Source organism: Diuraphis noxia, unplaced genomic scaffold (genome assembly GCF_037042655.1).
Source record: "Diuraphis noxia isolate RWA-SAM2 unplaced genomic scaffold, SU_Dnox_SAM2 contig0001, whole genome shotgun sequence".
In the NCBI taxonomy this organism is placed as follows: Eukaryota; Metazoa; Arthropoda; class Insecta; order Hemiptera; family Aphididae; genus Diuraphis; species Diuraphis noxia.
The window spans coordinates 65,350,696-65,370,587 of NW_028301711.1; the positions used below are offsets into that span (position 1 = coordinate 65,350,696).

At 28.1% G+C, this 19,892-nt stretch overlaps 1 protein-coding gene, 1 long non-coding RNA gene and 1 pseudogene across 3 annotated transcripts; 2 read left to right on the forward strand and 1 right to left on the reverse strand.

The window, feature by feature from the left end:
• Nucleotides 1–242: 242 nt before the first annotated feature.
• On the reverse strand, nt 243–2,275 carry LOC149061315 (uncharacterized). Its single transcript, XR_016189703.1, has 3 exons — nt 2,186–2,275; nt 1,543–1,988; nt 243–748 (listed from the first exon to the last, which is right to left on the reverse strand). It is a non-coding gene; the product is annotated as an uncharacterized LOC149061315 (long non-coding RNA).
• Nucleotides 2,276–6,671: 4,396 nt separating this feature from the next.
• Nucleotides 6,672–7,789, forward strand: LOC149061316 (uncharacterized). Of its 2 annotated transcripts, XM_089215918.1 has the most exons (3): nt 6,672–6,933; nt 7,000–7,359; nt 7,420–7,789. In XM_089215918.1, exons 1-3 carry the CDS (start codon nt 6,819–6,821, stop codon nt 7,707–7,709), a joined length of 765 nt encoding a protein of 254 aa, XP_089072044.1. In that variant the 5' UTR covers nt 6,672–6,818; the 3' UTR covers nt 7,710–7,789. The 2 variants fall into 2 exon arrangements, with proteins under 2 accessions (XP_089072044.1, XP_089072043.1); XM_089215917.1 differs by having other exon boundaries at nt 6,681–6,933; nt 7,000–7,789.
• A 6,676-nt stretch (nt 7,790–14,465) lies between these two features.
• On the forward strand, nt 14,466–19,629 carry LOC149061317 (uncharacterized; annotated as a pseudogene).
• The last annotated feature ends 263 nt before the right edge of the window (nt 19,630–19,892 follow it).

Genomic DNA, 19,892 nt, shown 5'->3' on the forward strand with positions numbered 1-19,892 from the left:
TATTTAAGAGAAAAATAACAGGTCAGTATACGAATCTATATGACTATATACTAACTAGTATATACTTAACATAAAAAAAATATAATACTTCAACTTAATAAACTATAAATCTTAATATTAATTATATGAAATATAAATGTTTGATATATAAATAATTATGATTATAATTATTATACTATATAAATTATTTAAAAATTAATGAATTATTTATTTATCAACATTTAATAATAAAGTCTATATAAAGTTACATACAAACTTAATAAAGAAAAACAATTTCAATTTACATATAGGAACATAAATTAATTTTTTATTCATAATTTGGTGAATTAATTATTTTTAATAATTTGGTTAATTTAATTAAATTTTTTAACAGTTTGTTTTTTAATAATTTAATAATAAGGTAATAGAGGCAATAATTAATTACAAATTACTTTAAACCCAATTCCTTTTTTTAAAATTCTCACTCCATTAAGAGAAGCTCCTTTCGAAGTAGATGTTCCTCTCTATCTTTTTCTTCTTTGAGTCTTAAGTTTGCTAGCAGTTGTTTGGCTATTTGTTTTTTCATTTCTGCTACTTCTTCAAATTTCTTGGCTACATTTCTAGTTGGGGTATAAGACGGTCTTCTTCGGTTTACCCATTCTTTGTTGATATTCTTGGTAGTTGTTAGTTTTGTATTTGGTTTTGTTTGTAAATTACTGGCCCACATATTATTAGCACTCCAATCTAAAACTTCTTTTGGAATTTGATTCTACAATAATATAACCTTGTATTACATAACTGTGTAAAAATTCAATTCTACAAAAAATGTTAATTTTAGAAAAATAACATCTTCTAAGTTTATATTTAATAATAATAAATAATCTTTATAGGTCAATACTCATAAAATAATAAAAATAATTACATATTATATTGTATAAAATAAATTGATATACAGTATATTATGGTAAAAAATGTATAATAGGTACAAATATAGCCTTGATTATTATTGATATGAATGGTTAATAATAAGTGTGTAAATTGTTTAGGTATACTTCAATTTGAGATAGATACAGCATTAATTAGTAAATTTGTTTAGTGAAAAGCCAAATCTTTAACAATGCCCTAAATAAAAAAAACTAACTTTAACTAAAAATCTCTCCTATGATCACACCAACGGCCACTTTTTTCCTTGTTCATATTGACAATAAAATAATAAACTGCCTACCAAATTGAACATAATATTATTTTCTAATAAAATGTTAAAATGTAGGTATTTTTATTTATACAAATTAGATTTAAAAACATGTACATTTTTTTTTCTGTATTTATAGAAGACAATTTGTTATTAAATATCTGAAGTCTGATTATTAGACTTTTAATGAATAATTAATATGAGTGAATAATATCATATAGGGCCAGTTGTACCGTCTCTGATTAAAGTTAACCGGAGTTTAATTGGCCGAATTTGCAAGGTTAAATATCTGTTATCAGCTGATTAAGCGTAATCGAAGTTTAACCGTAGACGGTACAACTGGCCCGTAGAGTAAAATAAAAAGTACTCACATCACTTTCTTCATATTCAAACTAAATATTTGATAAAATGATATCATTGCTTATAGTAACCTGGTCATCATCATAATTATAATTGTGACCATTCACAGAAGTAGCATTCATAACTTCTAGAGTAGCTATGTCTATTGTTGAGATTGCTGGCGTTTCAATTTTTCCAACTCCAGTCTTCACTACGGTTTTGAGCAATGACTTTACAAGTATTTTTTTTTTTACGATTATCGTAAAATTTTTTTAATGACTGCAATTCACGGAATACAGTAAAATTTGAATTGAAATCATTTGTTATTGATTTCCAGGCATCTTATTTTTGCTTCTACGAAACTGCATCGGTAATTTTGTTCTCTTTTATGTGTTTGTACTTGTGACAAATATTTACGAGCCGCAATTTTTCATCAGGAGAATAATTTTGCCTTCTTTGGTGCTTTTTGGGAGGTTCACTAATAATTAAAAGTATAGAAATTACAAACATGTCTGTTAATACTAAAAATAAATTTAGTTGGTTACGAATAAATCGGTACATATAATACACATTATGAAAAATCGGAGCTTTTGGCATTCAACAATGTAACGGGATGTATTTATGTGTCACACGTCATAATGTGTGATAACTAAAGTTTAAAAAACATGTACTTACTCGATATTGTCCATCATCTTTTAGGAATACCTACAGATTTACTCTTAACAATTAACACAAATGACAAATGTCTGTGAAGCACCAAATACTGTAAACTGTAAATGATAATACAGGAAACTTAATGATAATATGGTTAAAACTCGTTGCCCTCAGTTTCAATGGTGGTTGCCTATGTAGAGCCCCTTTTGTACCTTACTAATAATACTACTTGATATATTTTGTAAGTTTGTATTTTGTTTTAATAAATAATAATTAATAATGCTATTTTATATAATCTGTGCTATTATATTATGATCCATGGTCTTTGTTTCTTTATGTAACTATACATTAATATATACTGTGTAACTATAATACAAATAACATAACATTCAATTGTTGTATCATTTTACAGTCTATACTAGTACTAGAATATTGAAGGTACATAATACTGGTCAGAATAGCAATTTTTCATGTACAAAATAAAATATTGTTATCTACTAGAAGTTGTGAGTTAAAAAAATTTAGTAATTGTACTTGATATAATTTTTCTACAAAGAAATTTTAATTTATTATTGGAATCTGTTAAATAAATTTGAAAACATATTCATTACATATGTCCATGAGAATAAATCTTCTATGTGAAAAAATGCTACTGTTCAGTAAAGACAAAACAGTTATTTTAAATTAGCTATTATTCTATTTAATTTGAAAATACTTTCAGTGTAAGAAATAAATAATATTTTATTTTTTAAATTCCGTCATAATATATACTTTATTTATAAAGATATTAATTTATTAAGGATTTAAATAAAAAAATTGTCACATCAGATATTTTTTTATCTAGGGGGTGACAGGAGACTATGAAAAATATTAAATACAATAAAATGTAATAATAATAAAATCAACTTGTAATAATTTGTATAATATACAAAATAAAAAAATATTATTATCCATAGTAAAATAATGGCACAGTATATTAATAATAAATTTGATTATAAATGAGCTATTTTCTTCAATTTCTTATTTTTAGTTTTCATTTTATAATTCTGTATGGTAGTGTTATTAAAATTCTTCACATAAGCATTTATTAAAACATTAAGTAATTTTTCAATGAATTTTGATTTACATGTTAGACAAATATGTAATGTTCTGATGTATACAATTTCAATAAAATTTATCATTCTGCTTTTTATGTTGTGTTTTGTTTCAAACAACAATTGTTCAATATTTGAATTAAATAAAGATGTTATTCTTTTACTATAATCAATGGTTGCATCAAGTGGATATAACATGTCTGAGTTTTCATAACTTTTAATATCTATAAAAATATTATCTTGACTATAAGTTACTGAATAATCTTTACTTTTTCTTTTAGCTATCTTGTCAATGCAATCTATATGTTCTAAATTACTACATACCCACCCAGTCACATATGCCACTGCAGAAGAATTATGTTCATCCATAAGAATACTTTATATATTAGTTGGTGATAAAAGGTTCATTAAACTATGTATGTAATTTTCTTCTTTTTTGTCATTAACTTGATGTGTTTCATTTACAGTTGTTTTCAGTTTTAAACCTACCATCTTTATTTCATGAAGTTTTGTTAGAAACTGACATGCATTAATTTCACAGTTTCCTATTTTAGATGGAGTTAATAAATGATTACTAATTAACATTCGCATTGAAGAATTAGATTTTGATGCGTCGGGATTAACATTATTACCTCCTTTGGATCTGATAACTGAAAAAACATTTTCTACACAATCTTAAGTAAGTCTCCTAGTTAACAAAAAATCTACATCATAATATTCATTTAGTTCTTTAAAAAGCAATTTCAATGAACTTATATTTTCTCGCCCGCCTGTTATACATGGAGGATGTTTTCCTGATTTATTGTAAATTTTTAATTTATACAAAAACTTATCAGCTTTATTCAGAAATTCCCAATGACTTGAGTCTTTAGAAAGAGGCCTTCTTAAAACTTTTGGTTAATTTTGTGTAATACTATTAAATATGTCAAAAAGATCATCAAAAAATTAAATAAAATTTGCTGTATGTCATCACTGCTCATTTTATTTAATCCAACAAGTGTCATAATTCCTGAGCTGACGGTATGGCTTAAGGTTTGTGTTGCTAAACAAACACGCATTGGAGAAAAGGGAGGTTATACAAATTTGCATTTGTACAATTGAATTACTTTTAAATTTAGTTAATAGTTGTTCATCATTCCCACTGTTATATTTTTTAACTTTATTTTGAAGTAAGGATATTTTTTGCTTTTGTTTATGAATTAATTGCTGACATTTTCTTAATTTAAATTTCATAGACTTTAAGTTTTTTGAACAAGATTCTTGTTTATGATTGTGATGTACAGGTAATTTATAACTATAGCCTATAGAATAACCAAAATATAGTAAATGGGTGATTTAATATTATAAAGTTTTCCATGACAAAGAACATGTAACCATATTAAACCATGCATTGTGTTTTATTCATCATATTAATTATCTACCTACTATATCTAGTACATAAACATATTGGATTTTAATCACATTTGAATTATTCATTATTTTCCATGCTATATAAATACCTAACATAATAGATAAACAACATTATTTACGTTGTGTATATAAACATATTATAAGAAGAATTTATTTTCAAATTATTATACAATATGAACAAAACACATTAAGCAAATTGCCTAAATTAACACTCTAAAACACATAATTATTAATAAAGACCAAATTTACTACTTGTTTTTGTGGGATTAAGAATACACAATTCAAATTTGTAAAAGCAAGAAGAAACTGGCAGGTATCTAACTACTTCAAAATTACTACCTTTACAGTTATAAGTTATAACTTATAAATACACAGATTAAAATAAGCTAATCTCACAAATCAATAAAAACTTACATTCTTTAAAATCATTTTCATTAAACATAGGTAGTGGTTGAACAGACTTTTTTAAAGTATTGCATTCTACAAAAAGTTTTCTTGAACATAATGGTTGCCTTAATTTTTTTGGCATAACTGAGCTGAATGTATCTTTGAAAAAATACTTTGTTAGTATAATTATAGTATTAATAAATAAATGTAGTAAAATACACTACCTTTACTCAATGTTTGCATTATTTCTGGACTTAAAACTTTAGGTAATGATGGCATTATCGATGGCATGGATAGGTTATGTAGTAAGCTAAAAAGTTTATTAGAAAATATAATTTTAATAAGCATACCTAGGCCGAAATCCATTGAAATTTCTAGGGGAGCTGAATTAATTTTTTCATAATGATATTATAATATAGGTACTGTATAATTAGTAAGTACCTATATAATATCATATTATATTTTTACATTAAACACAAAAAAATTCCGGGGGGAGGGGCTAAGTCTCCCCAATCATATATTAATAATAATGTATTATTATTAATCAGTAATTATTACATTGTCATATGGCAGCTGATATAGTAATTTATTTAAATTAAATAATTTTACTTGTATTTTTGTGTAAAAAATGTAATATAATTTAAATAATAATTACTTACGTCTTATTCCCAATGCCTTTCCAAATAATATAATCAGATTCAAGAAAATGATCTGAGCAAATTGTCCTATTTTTGTTCAAAAATTTTGGGCCTTTTTTATTTAAAACATCTATAATGCATTCATTTTGGCACCAATCAGCCCATTTTTGACACCTGAATTATGTTTTAATAAATTACAAAAATATTGACTCATTTGAATAATATCCAATATGTCTACCTATGCTATTAACATACATCTTTACATTTGAAGGAAATCTGTGGAATACCAAATGTGGGAAATCCTTTCCATTATTTCGACAATACTTCACAGAACACAATTTTTTCGATGTCATTTGAAAAATATATATTTAATGATATATATACCTAATAAACTTACAGAATATGAGTTTGCGAAAAAAACAGTATATATTATAAACAAAATGTATTGCCTATTGATGACAGGTGTGTCTACTACTCTACTAAGACTAAGACAGAAACCAGAATGGCACATTTCTTAACAGGATATCTTATGCTTTAAGCTATAGCACATGTAGCAAAGTGATCTGTGGTATATGTAGTTTAACCTAGTCTTAGATAATCTGGTTGACGGGACACAAAACGTCAATTAATGTGAAATATGAAATGTGAAACATAATAATAAGACATATATTATTATAAATTATTATTTAGTTGGGGAATACTAATTTACTAAGGCGCAAATATAGGCAATAATAGTGATATTGAGGGCATAGTTGGTCTCCATTGATTAGATTTGAGTTTCCCGTATTATCATTTACAGTATTTAGAAGCATGATTATGGGTGCGTTCCGGCTGGACGCTTTGTACGCTTCAAGCGCTCATGAGCGCTCCCAGTGAGTTCCACTTGGCATTTATAAGCGCTCACACTACAACCGTGACGTCATGAGATCTGAGCTCTACGTCATCGTCACGCGCTCACCAACGCTCAAATGAAATAGGTAGTGCAGCGTAAGCGTTTGCGTCGTTTGCGATATCTTATCAGTTTATCACAGACTACAATTTGAAAATAAATGTACGGCAGTAATTTATTATTAATATTACATTTATTACAGCAGTAATAGTTTAATAATTTAATTCAATAGTAATATGAATAATAGCAATAGTAATAATATGTCAATTTCTATTATACTGATGGATGGAGTGGATGGAGAAACGTACACATTAAATGTGACGAGGGATGAGGCGAATCGTATAAATACAGGTATTATAAGAGTAAATCAAATTTTTGAACTTATTTTGAATTCAATTTGAATTTTTTTGTTCTTAGATATGGTATTCGCAGCTGAAATGTTGGATATATGCAAGAAAAATCAATCTGATTCACAACAGCCGACAGAACAACTTGAACAGACATCACAGAATAATTATTCTGGAACAGTACAAGAAGAACAGACAGCTGAAGTTGATGTCAATGTATTTAAATGGCCTCATGAGGCCATATTACTTCTTATTGAAGAATATAGAAAAACGGCCGACAATTTCTGTTCAGGGAAGATTTCCCAAAAAAAGATTTGGCAATCAATAGGAGATGAACTGTTAAAAAAATCTTACAATGTAACTGGTCCTCAATGTCAATCAAAATTCGGAGGTTTGAAGAGGACGTACAAGTCGATCAAGGACCACAACAGTAAGTCTGGAAATGGTACCAGAACTTGGCCATATTTTAATTTACTGGATGACTTGTTAGGAGCTAAACCGTACATTACACCCATAGCCACTCTTTCTTCGACGGGGAAAAGGGACCAACCAGAAGTGGAAAATTCTCCATCTTCTGCCATAAGCCCTGGTCATGAAAATCCTAAAAAGAAACAAAACTATTTTTCTCCTGTTGATAAGTTTAGATTAGCAATTGAGGAAAATAGAAAAGTGGTAGAAGAAAACAGAGAAAAGCGACATAAAGAAAAAATGGATCAGAAAAAGGAGGCTATTAATCTTTTGGCTAGACTAGTTAGTGTACTGGAAACTAAAAATCAGTGATTGAGATAACTGTAATTATTCAATATATATATGTGATTTGTAAAACTTTAAAATATTAAGACTGAGGATTATAATCTGTTAGATATGTTTATTATTTATTATTTATTTTGTTTATTATTATTTTTTTTTTATTATTATATATTTATGTTCAATATTTTAAAGGTTGAAAATATATTTGTTTGATATTTATTTGTGAACTAATGTTGTTAACTGTAATTAGTCAATATATATGTGATATATATTTAATATAATATATATTTTTGTTTGATGGTAGTACTATTACTAACTTATAATTATATAAAAATAAAATACAAATTGTTATGATTCAGACTAGTTTTTTTTATTGTAAACATATCATTGTATTTACACTATATATGGCGAAAAGGTAGTTGATCACACAAATTGTCCCTCTTGAATGCTCCTTGACGATTAATTGCAACCAACTCTCCACGAGCTTGTATATTTTCGTTTACCGGTGTTGTTTCAGGTAGACCAGGAAACTCATCATTTTGTAATAAGCATATATTATGTAAAATACAGCATGCAATAATATACTTGGGAATTAGATCGACACGCTTCATATCCAATGTTGTTAGGAGACTACGAAACCGTCCTTTTAGGAAACCAAAAGACCGTTCAATTGCCATCCTTGCAGAGGAATGACAAAAGTTGAAATTCTTTTGCTTTTGAGTTAAGTGCCCATTATCACGGTATGGAACCATAAGATGTTCATGCAAGGTATAAGCAGAATCACCAATTAAATGGGTGTTATTAGGAAATTTGGTTGCGTCATCAAGGTAATTTTTCAGTTCAGATAATCTGAAAACCCGTTGATCATGTACTGAACCTACATTCCCAGCATAGCAATGAATAAAACGACATTTATGATCGCACACAGCCTGTTGAAAAAAACAGTTCATTAAAATCGAATAAAATTTAAAAATTAAAACATTAACATACTTGTAATTGAATTGAATGGTGACCTTTTCTATTAACATAAGTTTCTTGATGGTCATGTGGTGCAGGAATGTTAATATGTGTCCCATCAATCGCACCAAGAACATTTGGAAAAGTACTGTTAGAAAAAAATCCATTTTTAATTTCTTCAACTTTTTCTTCATTTGGCCAAGTGATGAAAACTGGTGCCAACATTTCTAAAGCAACAATGACTCTTCTAATACATCTTAATGCAGTAGCTCGCCCCACACCAAATTTTTCACAAATTGATCTAAAAAGTTATTAGGTAGGTATCATATAAAAGATAGAACTACATATAATAATATGGCAAGTAATATTATTGCATCTAAAAATAATGTTATTTGTGTAACAGAAGTACCTGTAAGAGTCAGGAGTAGCCATTTTCCATATTGCAATTAAAAATTGTTTATTTGGTGAAATAGATTTGTACCCCGGCTTCATTCTTTTTAACTTTGGAGCGATTAGGGTTAATACATATTCAAATGTGGTTGGAAGCATCCTAAAAAATAATACAATAATTTTATGTAGAATATTTACATTTAATCTTATTAAAAACTTAAAAGCCTACTACTAACCTGAAGTGAGATTTGAATTGTCCATCATTGAATTGTGGTACGATGGTTTCAACATAATTCTGCAACCGAGGTATTGCAGTTTTAGTCTCAAGATTCTGTACTACGTATTCATACAATTCATTGCTGTCATCTTCACTGTCATCCGACGAAGAAGAAAATATAATATCACAGCATTGTTGTATAGCCATAATAACTAACGCACGATCATTCAAATTATTCATTATAAAAACAAAGAAACAAAACGTTGGTAGATTATTACAATTTAAAAAACAAACTAGATTTGTGGATTATGTTATCAATTTCATTTTTGATAAAATGATAACACGGTCTAAGCGTTCATGGCAGGTTCAACATCGTTCCACTTGGAACGTAAGCAAAGCGATTCTATGCGCTTATTTTCTAGTGGAACGGTTCATAATCATGAGCGCTATTGTGAGCACTGTGAGCGCGAAAGCGTCCAGCCGGAACGCACCCTATAAAGAACAGGTTAAGCATCGCGCGCTGTGTCAGCGCCTCAGCGGTCAGAACTAGTTACGCACCGCGTAGTTCATAAAACCGCCGAGCGCTGCTAGTCAGACGTGCTACATTTTCATTATTCTGTAATAATCCCAATGGAAAAGAACGCTTTTACACTTGCAATGTTTTGTAAAAATGTAAAGTATTCGAATAAATGTAATATGTATTCAAATACTATTTTTTTATTCGAATACTATTTTAAATACTTTATGAAAAAATTATTTGAATACGTATTCCAAGTACAAAATATAAGTACACTTATGAATATATTGATTATATGACTGCGCCTAGGTTGCAAATCATGCTCAGACAATTTGAAAAATTGATCATCAAAACCACAATCAGTTTTTATAATGCTTACATATTTTCTTATTGTTGTAGTACAAGGCAATGGAAGAAGCTGTTGGTCCCTTAAAAATTTGTAAGCACCAGAAGATCTTATGTGAAATAATAAACACAAAAGTAACCAGTTCTCAGAGTAGCGTCGATTTTTGGGATTTGTATATTTACTTGCAGCTATAACTTCTCTTAACATTATTGATTGAGAATTATTCAACTGATGTTTATTAATTATATCTTCTATTAAATTGCATGGTATTTTATTTAATTCATCTTTTGCAGCACTTAGTTCACTCTCTAATATTTTCAATCTAAATTTGGCCCTTAATACCTTTTTTTGAATTCTATGCTTATCCTGTCTAACAGTGTTAAGTTGCTCCTTCTTAGACGGTGATAAAAGCAAAATACTTTTTTTACCTTCAAAAACATCTGTTTTCTTTTCATATGCAGAGCACCACTTATATTAAAGCAATGCAAACAGCTTTGTTATTGTCGTATTTTATAATCTAATATATATGGACACTGTTTATGTCGCCAACGTCCATTCAGTCCTACGTGTGCCATACTGTTATGAATACCAGGATATTGGTGTTCTAATGGTCCCCCAATACACACACGAATATTATTAAGCTGTTGTAAAATAATAGTAATATTTTGAACTGATGGTAAACAAGGAATTTCTATACCAATTTTTTCTAAATCAAACATTTTGTTATATAGTTTACACATCATCACCATATCTTTACCAAAGCTAATCTGTTTTTCAAGTAACAATACAACTGTCCCATCAATATCAATGCATGATATTGCAAAATAATAAGTTATAAATGGGTTTTTTTCATTAATTATTTTATACTGCAAACCATTTGGACATAAAACTACAGCTGGATTTTTAAATATTTGTGAAAATATTACACCTGGTTGATATTCTGGCTGTAGAGAGGAAATGGCAGTCTCAGTGGGTACCAAATTTGATTGAATACAACTGTTTTCGTTATTAACTTAATTGGCCTGCAACAAACATAATAGATAATATAGTCATAATAACAAGACAATATGGGAGCAGCCTTTTTTATATTAGTAAAATCTAAAATATCATAAGATACAAAATAGTAGAATTGTGATTACCTGATTTACTGACCTGTAAAACACTCTTTTTGTAGGGGCTTTTCTATTCTTTGTAAGCTTTGACAGGTATTTAGGTCCTGGGAATATGGAGGGTATTGCTTCACTAGTCAACTTTGGACGTTTCAAGTTTATCTAAAATAAAATAAAATTAGGTATCTAAAACTATTGCATATTGTTATTGATACTTGCAACCAGTGTTGGGGAAATTATCAAAAAAAAAGTAATTAATTACAAATTACTCAAAATACAAGTATTTAATTACAAATTACAAATTACATGATTGTAGAATATTTAATTACAAATTACAAATTACATAATTGAATTACTTAAAATTACCAATTGCATTTAAAAATTATTTATATAAAAAAGTGTATAAATTAAATCAAAAAAACATTAGAAAAATATAGGTACATAGAAAAATTAGATTATCCCGTAATTTTGATTGCCTTTTAAAAATACTAGTTTTTCGAATTGTTCGTCAGACAACCGAGAACGAGTAGGTGCCATTATGAAGCCAACAAATGAAAACAATCTCTCTACCGGTGCTGACGAACAAATATTAGTATTAAAATTAATAAATAATTGTTTCACAACAGGATAATTGTTTAAACATGTAAAACTTTTATTTTTGTCGTTAAAAAATTGCAAAATCTGTAATTCAACACTTGTTGAGGAATCTGTTATAGCGTTACCACGGTTTGGTGACAATGGTGACATGCATATTAAAAAACTTTCCTCGTTGTCGGATATATCGGAAGTAGAAATTTCATTATTAGGTATATTTATTTGTTTAGCAGCATTTACACATAGCAATTGTATTCTTTCTTTATCAGCTTCAGTTAGACCTTTCGGAATCCATCGCGTTTTAAAGAATGGATGAAAACACGTAGCCAAAATAGCATCATCAGCTTCATGTGATAAATTAAAATAATTTTTAAATCTATCATGCAATTTATTACATAAAGGAGAAATCAGATTAAATAAATAGCGTAACTTTTGATTTTTTAATTCTTCAAGACGAAGTTTTAAAGAAATCAAAGTTGGTATTAGTTGACCGTAATAACAATTTTTTTCCGCTTGTAAATAGTCTAATGCCTGTGCTATTGGCTTTAAAACTTTAACTAATTCCTCTAAGTATTCGTAATCAGATTCCTTAAACACAAAATTTAAATTGAGGCATTTAACGACATTATTTAATTTACATCTTAACGTTTTTAAATGATTAAGAGAGTCAAACATAGAATACCAACGTGTCGGCGTTGGATAAATAAGACTACAACCTAGTTCATCAAGGATGATTTCAGACGATTTTGGACGCCTTGATGCATCCCACAATGCAGTACATTTGCCTATCACGGAATAGTGTGTTTTTGAATTAATATTAGGGTCTAAAATGTTATTGAAATCTGTGGTTGCTAAGAGGCTTAATGTGTGACTAGCGCAACGAACATGATGAGGCAAAACAAAATTATTAATAAGATTATCTTCAAGAGGTATATAAAAAAAAACTATTTCTTCATTTTCACTGTTAGTGTTTTCTTCTATAACAAAATATACAGGGTGATTTTTTAAGCATGCTCACCCCACTTTTATGCTTAAATTATGCATATATTCAAATTCTGATTTCTGGAATTTTTTAATGGAATTAAAGACGATATTTTAGAGTACTTAGATTTTTCACAACATTTAAGGAGTATCCTGTGGCAATACCAACTTTTCAAATGAGATCATACATGTTTTAAAGCAAAATGTGAATCAGCTAATTTTTCTGAAAATTTTGACGTATTGTAATCGAAATTTGAACGAAAACTTCCGAAGTTATTCTCCTTTGAATACTGAGAAATAAGGATAATAGTCCATTATACTAAATACTTCGTAAATGGATACGAACTCAATAATCATAATTCGGTATGCAATATAAAATATTAGTTAATAATTACTACTTATTACTAAATGCTTATGGATTAATATTGCACCTGACAATTTTCAAAAACAAAGGAAATATGTATAAAATAATTTCCTTTCTATTTTATCGTCTACCTATGTTATCTTATAGCCTATAGGTATAAGCATAACTATTTACTTCGAATAAAATACTAAATAATCGTAAGTAGTAGGTAAAACGAGTGTAAAATAGTTAAAATATGTAATAATTAATTAAAAATACATATTGTAATATCGCAGGCATTACTTAGCTATTACACATGTACTTATCGATATTTATACACATCCAGGAAAATGCTTCCAGATTACGCACATGCTCGAAGATCGGGTAAGGTAAGTAAATTTAGATATCGGCGTTTAGATAAAAGATAATTGCCAATAATAATTGCGATAAGCCACGAACCAGACTTCAGTTATTAAAAGTTGTCGGCTATGGGCGCTATGGCTATCTAGTTTGTTGTATACATATACATATTGTGTACATAATACATATATCTGTGATTGGTATCAAATGTTTTGTCCTTTCTATCACTCATTCACTCCACCAATCAAATCAAAATTTAGAAAGGTAGGAGGGCCGTAAAAACAGGAAATTATTTTTCAGGAAAATTAATATCAGAACGCTATTTTGTATGAACGATATTTTTCATGAACACTATTCAACAAGACTTTTATTTAATGGAATTATTTTTTATCAGAATGTTATTTTTTTGGAACAATAATACCATGGAATATATTTATCAGGAAATTATTTTCTCGAAAACCGTTTACAAAGGAATGGTATATAATAGTATTATACTACACAGAATCGTACGAATCGGGACAGTTTTTTATAGTACGGTAAAAACAAAAAATTATTTTCAACGATTTGTAATTACAATTTATTAATTAAAAAATAAAGTATTTTACAGAATCGTACGAATCGGGATGATATTAAAAACAATATACCAACAAACCATGGTCGTAGTAAATAGGTTATAACCATTATACTGTTATCACTTATCAATTAGTGTTAAATTTACCGGTTTAAATTAATTTGTGTTCTAATTTTAGTTTGAACATAGGTGCAATTAGGGAGTCAAAGCCACAGACAAAATATTATTAATATTGTGTTTTAATGTAGGTATTGTTAATAAAGTTGAGAACACCGAACAATACGCTCAATTTTTGGGAATTTTATATTGGAAGTCATACGATCTGATGTCAGTAAATAGTAATATTTAAGTGTTCAAAGTTCATTACCAGAAATTATTATTTTTCTCTCACGCAAATAAGTTTTTGCAATGTTTTACATTTGTAAGACGGAGACAACACATGCGGGTATAGCGTTCTCTTAATATACGGTCCAAAAGACCGTGTGCCTGATCGCGAAAAATCAACTATAGGTTATATTTTTAAATTGTGTTTTCCAATAATTGCTGCTGAATAGACGATATCGATAATGGATCAATAAACTATTCAATAAAGAATATTATTCAGTCCTAATATGTCTAAATAAGTACTAACCTAACCGTAACTGTAACTGCTAATATATTATATGAGTTTAGTATTTATATTTTATTCAACGTATGAAGACTTTTAGATCAAGCTTTTCGATTAATTTTGTTTGAAATTAATAAAATATGAATAAAAACGGTTTTGTATATAAAAATAATGGAGGCATCCATAAAAACAAGAGTGTTCGGTAAGTTTAAATAAAATCATCTTATTATTGTATTCAATTTTTATGATTTTATATTTTAATATTAATCAGATATTTGATCTGCAAAACCAAATATTGCAAAGGCTCTGCTAAAATGTTAGCGAATGGGACAATTGTTGAGTTGGAGAAACATACGCATGACCCTGATGACCACAATCACGAAATTTTGAAAAAAGCATTCAGGCAAATACTGAAAGACCGTTCTAAAAACGAGACAACAAGACTCCGGACCATATATGATGAAGAAATGATTAGGTAAACATGAATTTAAATATTATTTATTAGTTATATTTTTGGCATAAATGCAATTAAGCTCCCTGCAAGCGTTTTTTGGAATTTTTTTTTTTCAAAGTGTGTGTTATTTCATGCCTAATTTGATGGTACTTTCAAAAAAAGCCGGTCAAACTTATTTTTGGAGTTATGGTAAAAAAACTTATTCAAAAATCGTGTTTTTGAATTTAAAATTAAATGTTTGTATTTACATGTTCAAAATTTTTGTGGAATCAGAATTTTCCTAATAGTTGCGAACTTGTGTCTTGTGTACTATGCCTATAATAACATGCCTCTCGATTTTATTGAAATTTACGAGCTTTTTGGGCGAAAACGTCAAAACGTCACGGGGATGTTTCTATAGTAGTGATTGAAAAATTGCAGTCTTGGACATTAATTGCCAAAAACAATATATTAAAATGTGATCACGGGCATTATCTTAAATTCTTAAATTATGTTTGAGAGCATATTGTTTGAACGGATATGTATGGAGACATTGTAATCGTTCTATTAATTTACCCATGCCCCCACATCAGGGTTTTTTTTATATTACTTTGTAACGTACCTCGGGTCGCCCTTGTCAACCATACGTAATTTTGGCGCGGCGACGAATATGCAAATGTTTGAAATAACTTTATAATTCAGTTTTATGTGGTTTATTAACAATAACATAAAAAGTAAGTACGATAGGCAAATTCTGATTTCACTAAAATGTCGAACATATAAATAGGTACAAACATTTCTAAAAAAAAAAAATTCTAAAAACTTAAATTTTTGGTATTTTAAATTCAAAAACGCGATTTTTTTTACTATAACTTCCAAAATAAAAGTTTGACCGGCTTTTTTTGATTGGGAGCTAAATTGCATTTGTTCTCATACTATTTATATTTATTTGCACCCCTTATATAAAGAAAAGACATAAAATAAACAAATTAAAATATTGATCTAAAATTGTAAAATTATATAAATTAAGATTAAACTTTTAAATAATAATACATATTTAAAATAAATTTTATTAGAAATGCAGCTGCTGCAACCCTATACCCCTGGCCAGTGGCTGAGATCTCGATGAGAAAAGCTAGGAGAACAACTATGCCAGTTTTACCGTCATCATTGAGTGAATTAGCAAACTTCCTAGATTTCAATGTGCAACGTTATATGTGCTGTCAACAGCCCTTCTTTCAAGATAAGGTTACAGATACACATGGGAAATGTTCAATCATTTTTGCATGTAGTACACTCATTAGAAAAATTGTTATTCTTGGTAGTAATGAGTTGCATGCTGATGCAACTTTTAAAGTTGTGCCTTCAACTCCACCAAGCCGTCAACTTTTTATTATGCATTTAATATACCAAAACCACGTGAGTTTTGTTAATTAAAGCTAACCATTTTTTAGTAAGTATACATTAATAATTTCTAATATTTTATTAGTCCATACCGATTGTTTATGCTTTGATGGAATCAAAAACTGAAGAGGCATATACTATATTATTAAGCAAGTGCAAAGAGTTATTTCCGTTTATAATGCCAGCAAATATAATGACTGATTTTGAATCTGGGTTGCTGAATGCTTTTAAATCTGTTTATCCAGATGCAGATCAGCATTCTTGTTTTTTCCATTATGTACAGGTATTTTAATGATAATTTAAACATGTAGTCATAATTTATTTATTTATTGAAATGCTCAGAAAAATATTTTGTTTTTGAAAATTAAATTAAAATTACATGTTGTCATTCAAAAAAGTAAAAAACTTAAAAATATAATTTTTTAATAAAAATGTTGTTTTTTAACAACTTGAAACTATGTAAAAAAATAATTTCTTAAACATTAATACTTTTTGAAACAATAAGTGACAATGATAAAAAAATCACCTTGTATATTCATAATTACAATTTTTTTTTCCATGTTTATTACTGGCATTTAATGGATAAATGGAAAAAAAAATTGAATAAATAATCTATAAATAATTCATTGCCAAATGTTAAACTTCTTAATTAGATTATTTTTATTTTGTTTGTATGGTATATCTTAAACAATATTGTTTATTTTCACTTGTTATTTCAGGCACTAGTCAAAAATATCAGAACAAGAGGATTAACGCACTTTGTTAAATCTAAATTTGAATGCACAATTTTGTGTGCAGATGTTTTGTGCATTGGCATTATTGCCTACAAATAAAATTGATGAAGGGTATACAGTAATTCGCCAATATGCCAGGGATAAGAACATATTCATGGATATGGCACCATTTTTTAGTTATTTTTCAAGGTGTGCCACCTATGTGTATAATAATATGTTAATAGATAAATTTTATATCTTAAATTAAATTGATGTTGTTTTGTTTTAGGTATTGGTTAAATAATCAAAATGGAGGTGAGTATTTGTTTTCAGTACACGGAATAGCAAGGCGTACCAATAATAATATTGAATCGTTTCATGGACGTCTAAAAGATAAATTTCAAGTGATGCATCCAAACCTTTGGACATTTTTGAGTAAGCATGACTAAATTCCAATTTTTAATTATGAAGTTTTTGTAAAATAATATAATTTACTCCATGAAATGTTTAGAATTTAATTAGTGCTACCTGAATTATATTAATAATACCTCTATTAATTGTTTTATTCGTCTATTTTAACCAGGGGTATCATTTGAGGGGGCCAAGGTGTGCAATGGCACCACTAACTTAAAAATTTTTAACAATTTGCCCACCATTAATACTCCAAGCGCCGTCATAATTAACTGATACATTATGTTTTCATATATAGGTAATATAAATAAAATATATATATTTTTTAAGTTTTTATATTCATTATAGGTACCTTATTTGCCTTTTTTTCCCAAATAATAGTGAAATTAGCTGGTTGCTTTAATTGCTTATAAGCTTTTAATTCTTTGAATTGATAGCTATTTAAAAGTTGCATTAGTCGTTATGAGTTTCAATTAGAATTATAAAAGGGAAGGAAAGAATATTTACATAGGTTTGCATAGGTTTCCTACATTTATATAAATAAGTTTATTTTTTTTTGATGGCCTGGTGAAATGTCAAAATTGGCCTGCCTAAAAGTTTGCACACCCAGAAAAAAAACTGAAACGACGCCCCTGATTTTAACATTAAAATATTTACTACTTTACTAATAAGAATCTAAGTTTGCATACTTTTATGAAATATGTTACCTAATATTTATTAAGTAATTTCTGTTTTGTTTATAGCACATTTAAATGAATTAAGTAAAAAATCACACATTATAATTGATCAATTGGAACAAGGGCGTTCAGTAACTCGGCCAATAAAAGTTAAATACATAGCGAATTCACAACGTATTAGAATTGCTTCATCTCAATTAGACCTAGGTATTTTAAAAGTGAATGAGTTCCTTTTCCAGTGCTGTCACACAACTGAAAGATACTTAAGAGAAGAGCTTAATTGGCAGATAAATGTGTTAGGAGGTATATTTAATTCAACAAATTTGAGAACAATGAAGGAAACTAACCTTGTTTATTACTTATTGGTATTGTAAATAATATATTATAAAATATGTATAGAAGTTACATCGGAAAATGATGACAATGACCATGATGCTATACCCATTCATCAATTGAATAATTCAACAAGCATGGATAATAATGTGACAAATGAACATATCCCTAATAACATGGTGGACAGTGATGCAACGGGAGATGAGATTTTTGTAGTTGATTTTAATAATATTTCAATTTATAGCAATGGTACAATACAAAATTAAATAGTCTTATTTTATTTATATAACTGAATTTAGTAAATATGTAATATTACATAACATAATTTTATTAAACTTTAATTTTTTTAGATTCAGATGGTTCAGAAAGGTTGAGTCACGTATCAGGCCAGCAGAAACAAGAACCACTTGTTTTGTTAGGTATAGTTTTAATATACTTATTTTAAAACATAAAACTTATATTCAAGAAATGTATTGTATTATAGACAATGAAAATGACTATGCGATTCCAGAAGATATGGACCCAATTGAAACAGAATATGTGGAAATAATAGCTGCAGAAAGGGAGGAAGACAGACAGCATTTATCATATTATGCACAATACAATCATAATGAACCATTGCAACCAAACCACCAAACTTGCATAATTTGTAACCAAGCAAGTACACATGTTATAGTGCCTTGCGGACATAAAGTTGTATGTGGAAGTGAAGAATGTTTGGCTGGAATCCAAAATAACTGTCCAATTTGTGCAGTTCCTCTCACTCTAATTATGAAAGTATATGATTAATTAAGTTAATTAAATTAAGTTGGTAGGATTTTTTTTTGTATTACAGTGACAAATTATAGTACAATTTGTATTATGATGAGATTTTCAATGTAAAGTGGTAAACATATTTATATTTGTTGCATATTTGCCACTTAGTTAATAATTATTATTTAACAATTAATAACTATTATTGTTTATTAGTTTTTAGTAAATATGATTTATATTATGTGCTATCAGTATTTAATATACTGATAATGTACAGCAGCTGTTTTTTGATTATATTTTCCCGATTAATACCATTCTGTAATAGTAATTTCCTGAGAAAATCTGTCCTGGAAAGTACAGTTCCTTCCCAATATTAATCCCAACAATTTTGTATCCCAATTTATATAATTCATTTAAATGATACTTCCCACGACTTATCATTCATTCATCAAAGTTATTCCTATATAAATTCTGTCCAGAATAGTACGGGTCCCAGT

What these genes read in the sequence shown, in the direction of transcription:
- LOC149061316 (XM_089215917.1), top strand. Translation starts at nt 6,819, where the DNA reads ATGAATAATAGCAATAGTAATAATATGTCAATTTCTATTATACTGATG. An exon ending in GGCGAATCGTATAAATACAG is followed by an intron (nt 6,934 to 6,999) that starts GTATTATAAGAG and finishes TTTTGTTCTTAG; the next exon opens with ATATGGTATTCGCAGCTGAA.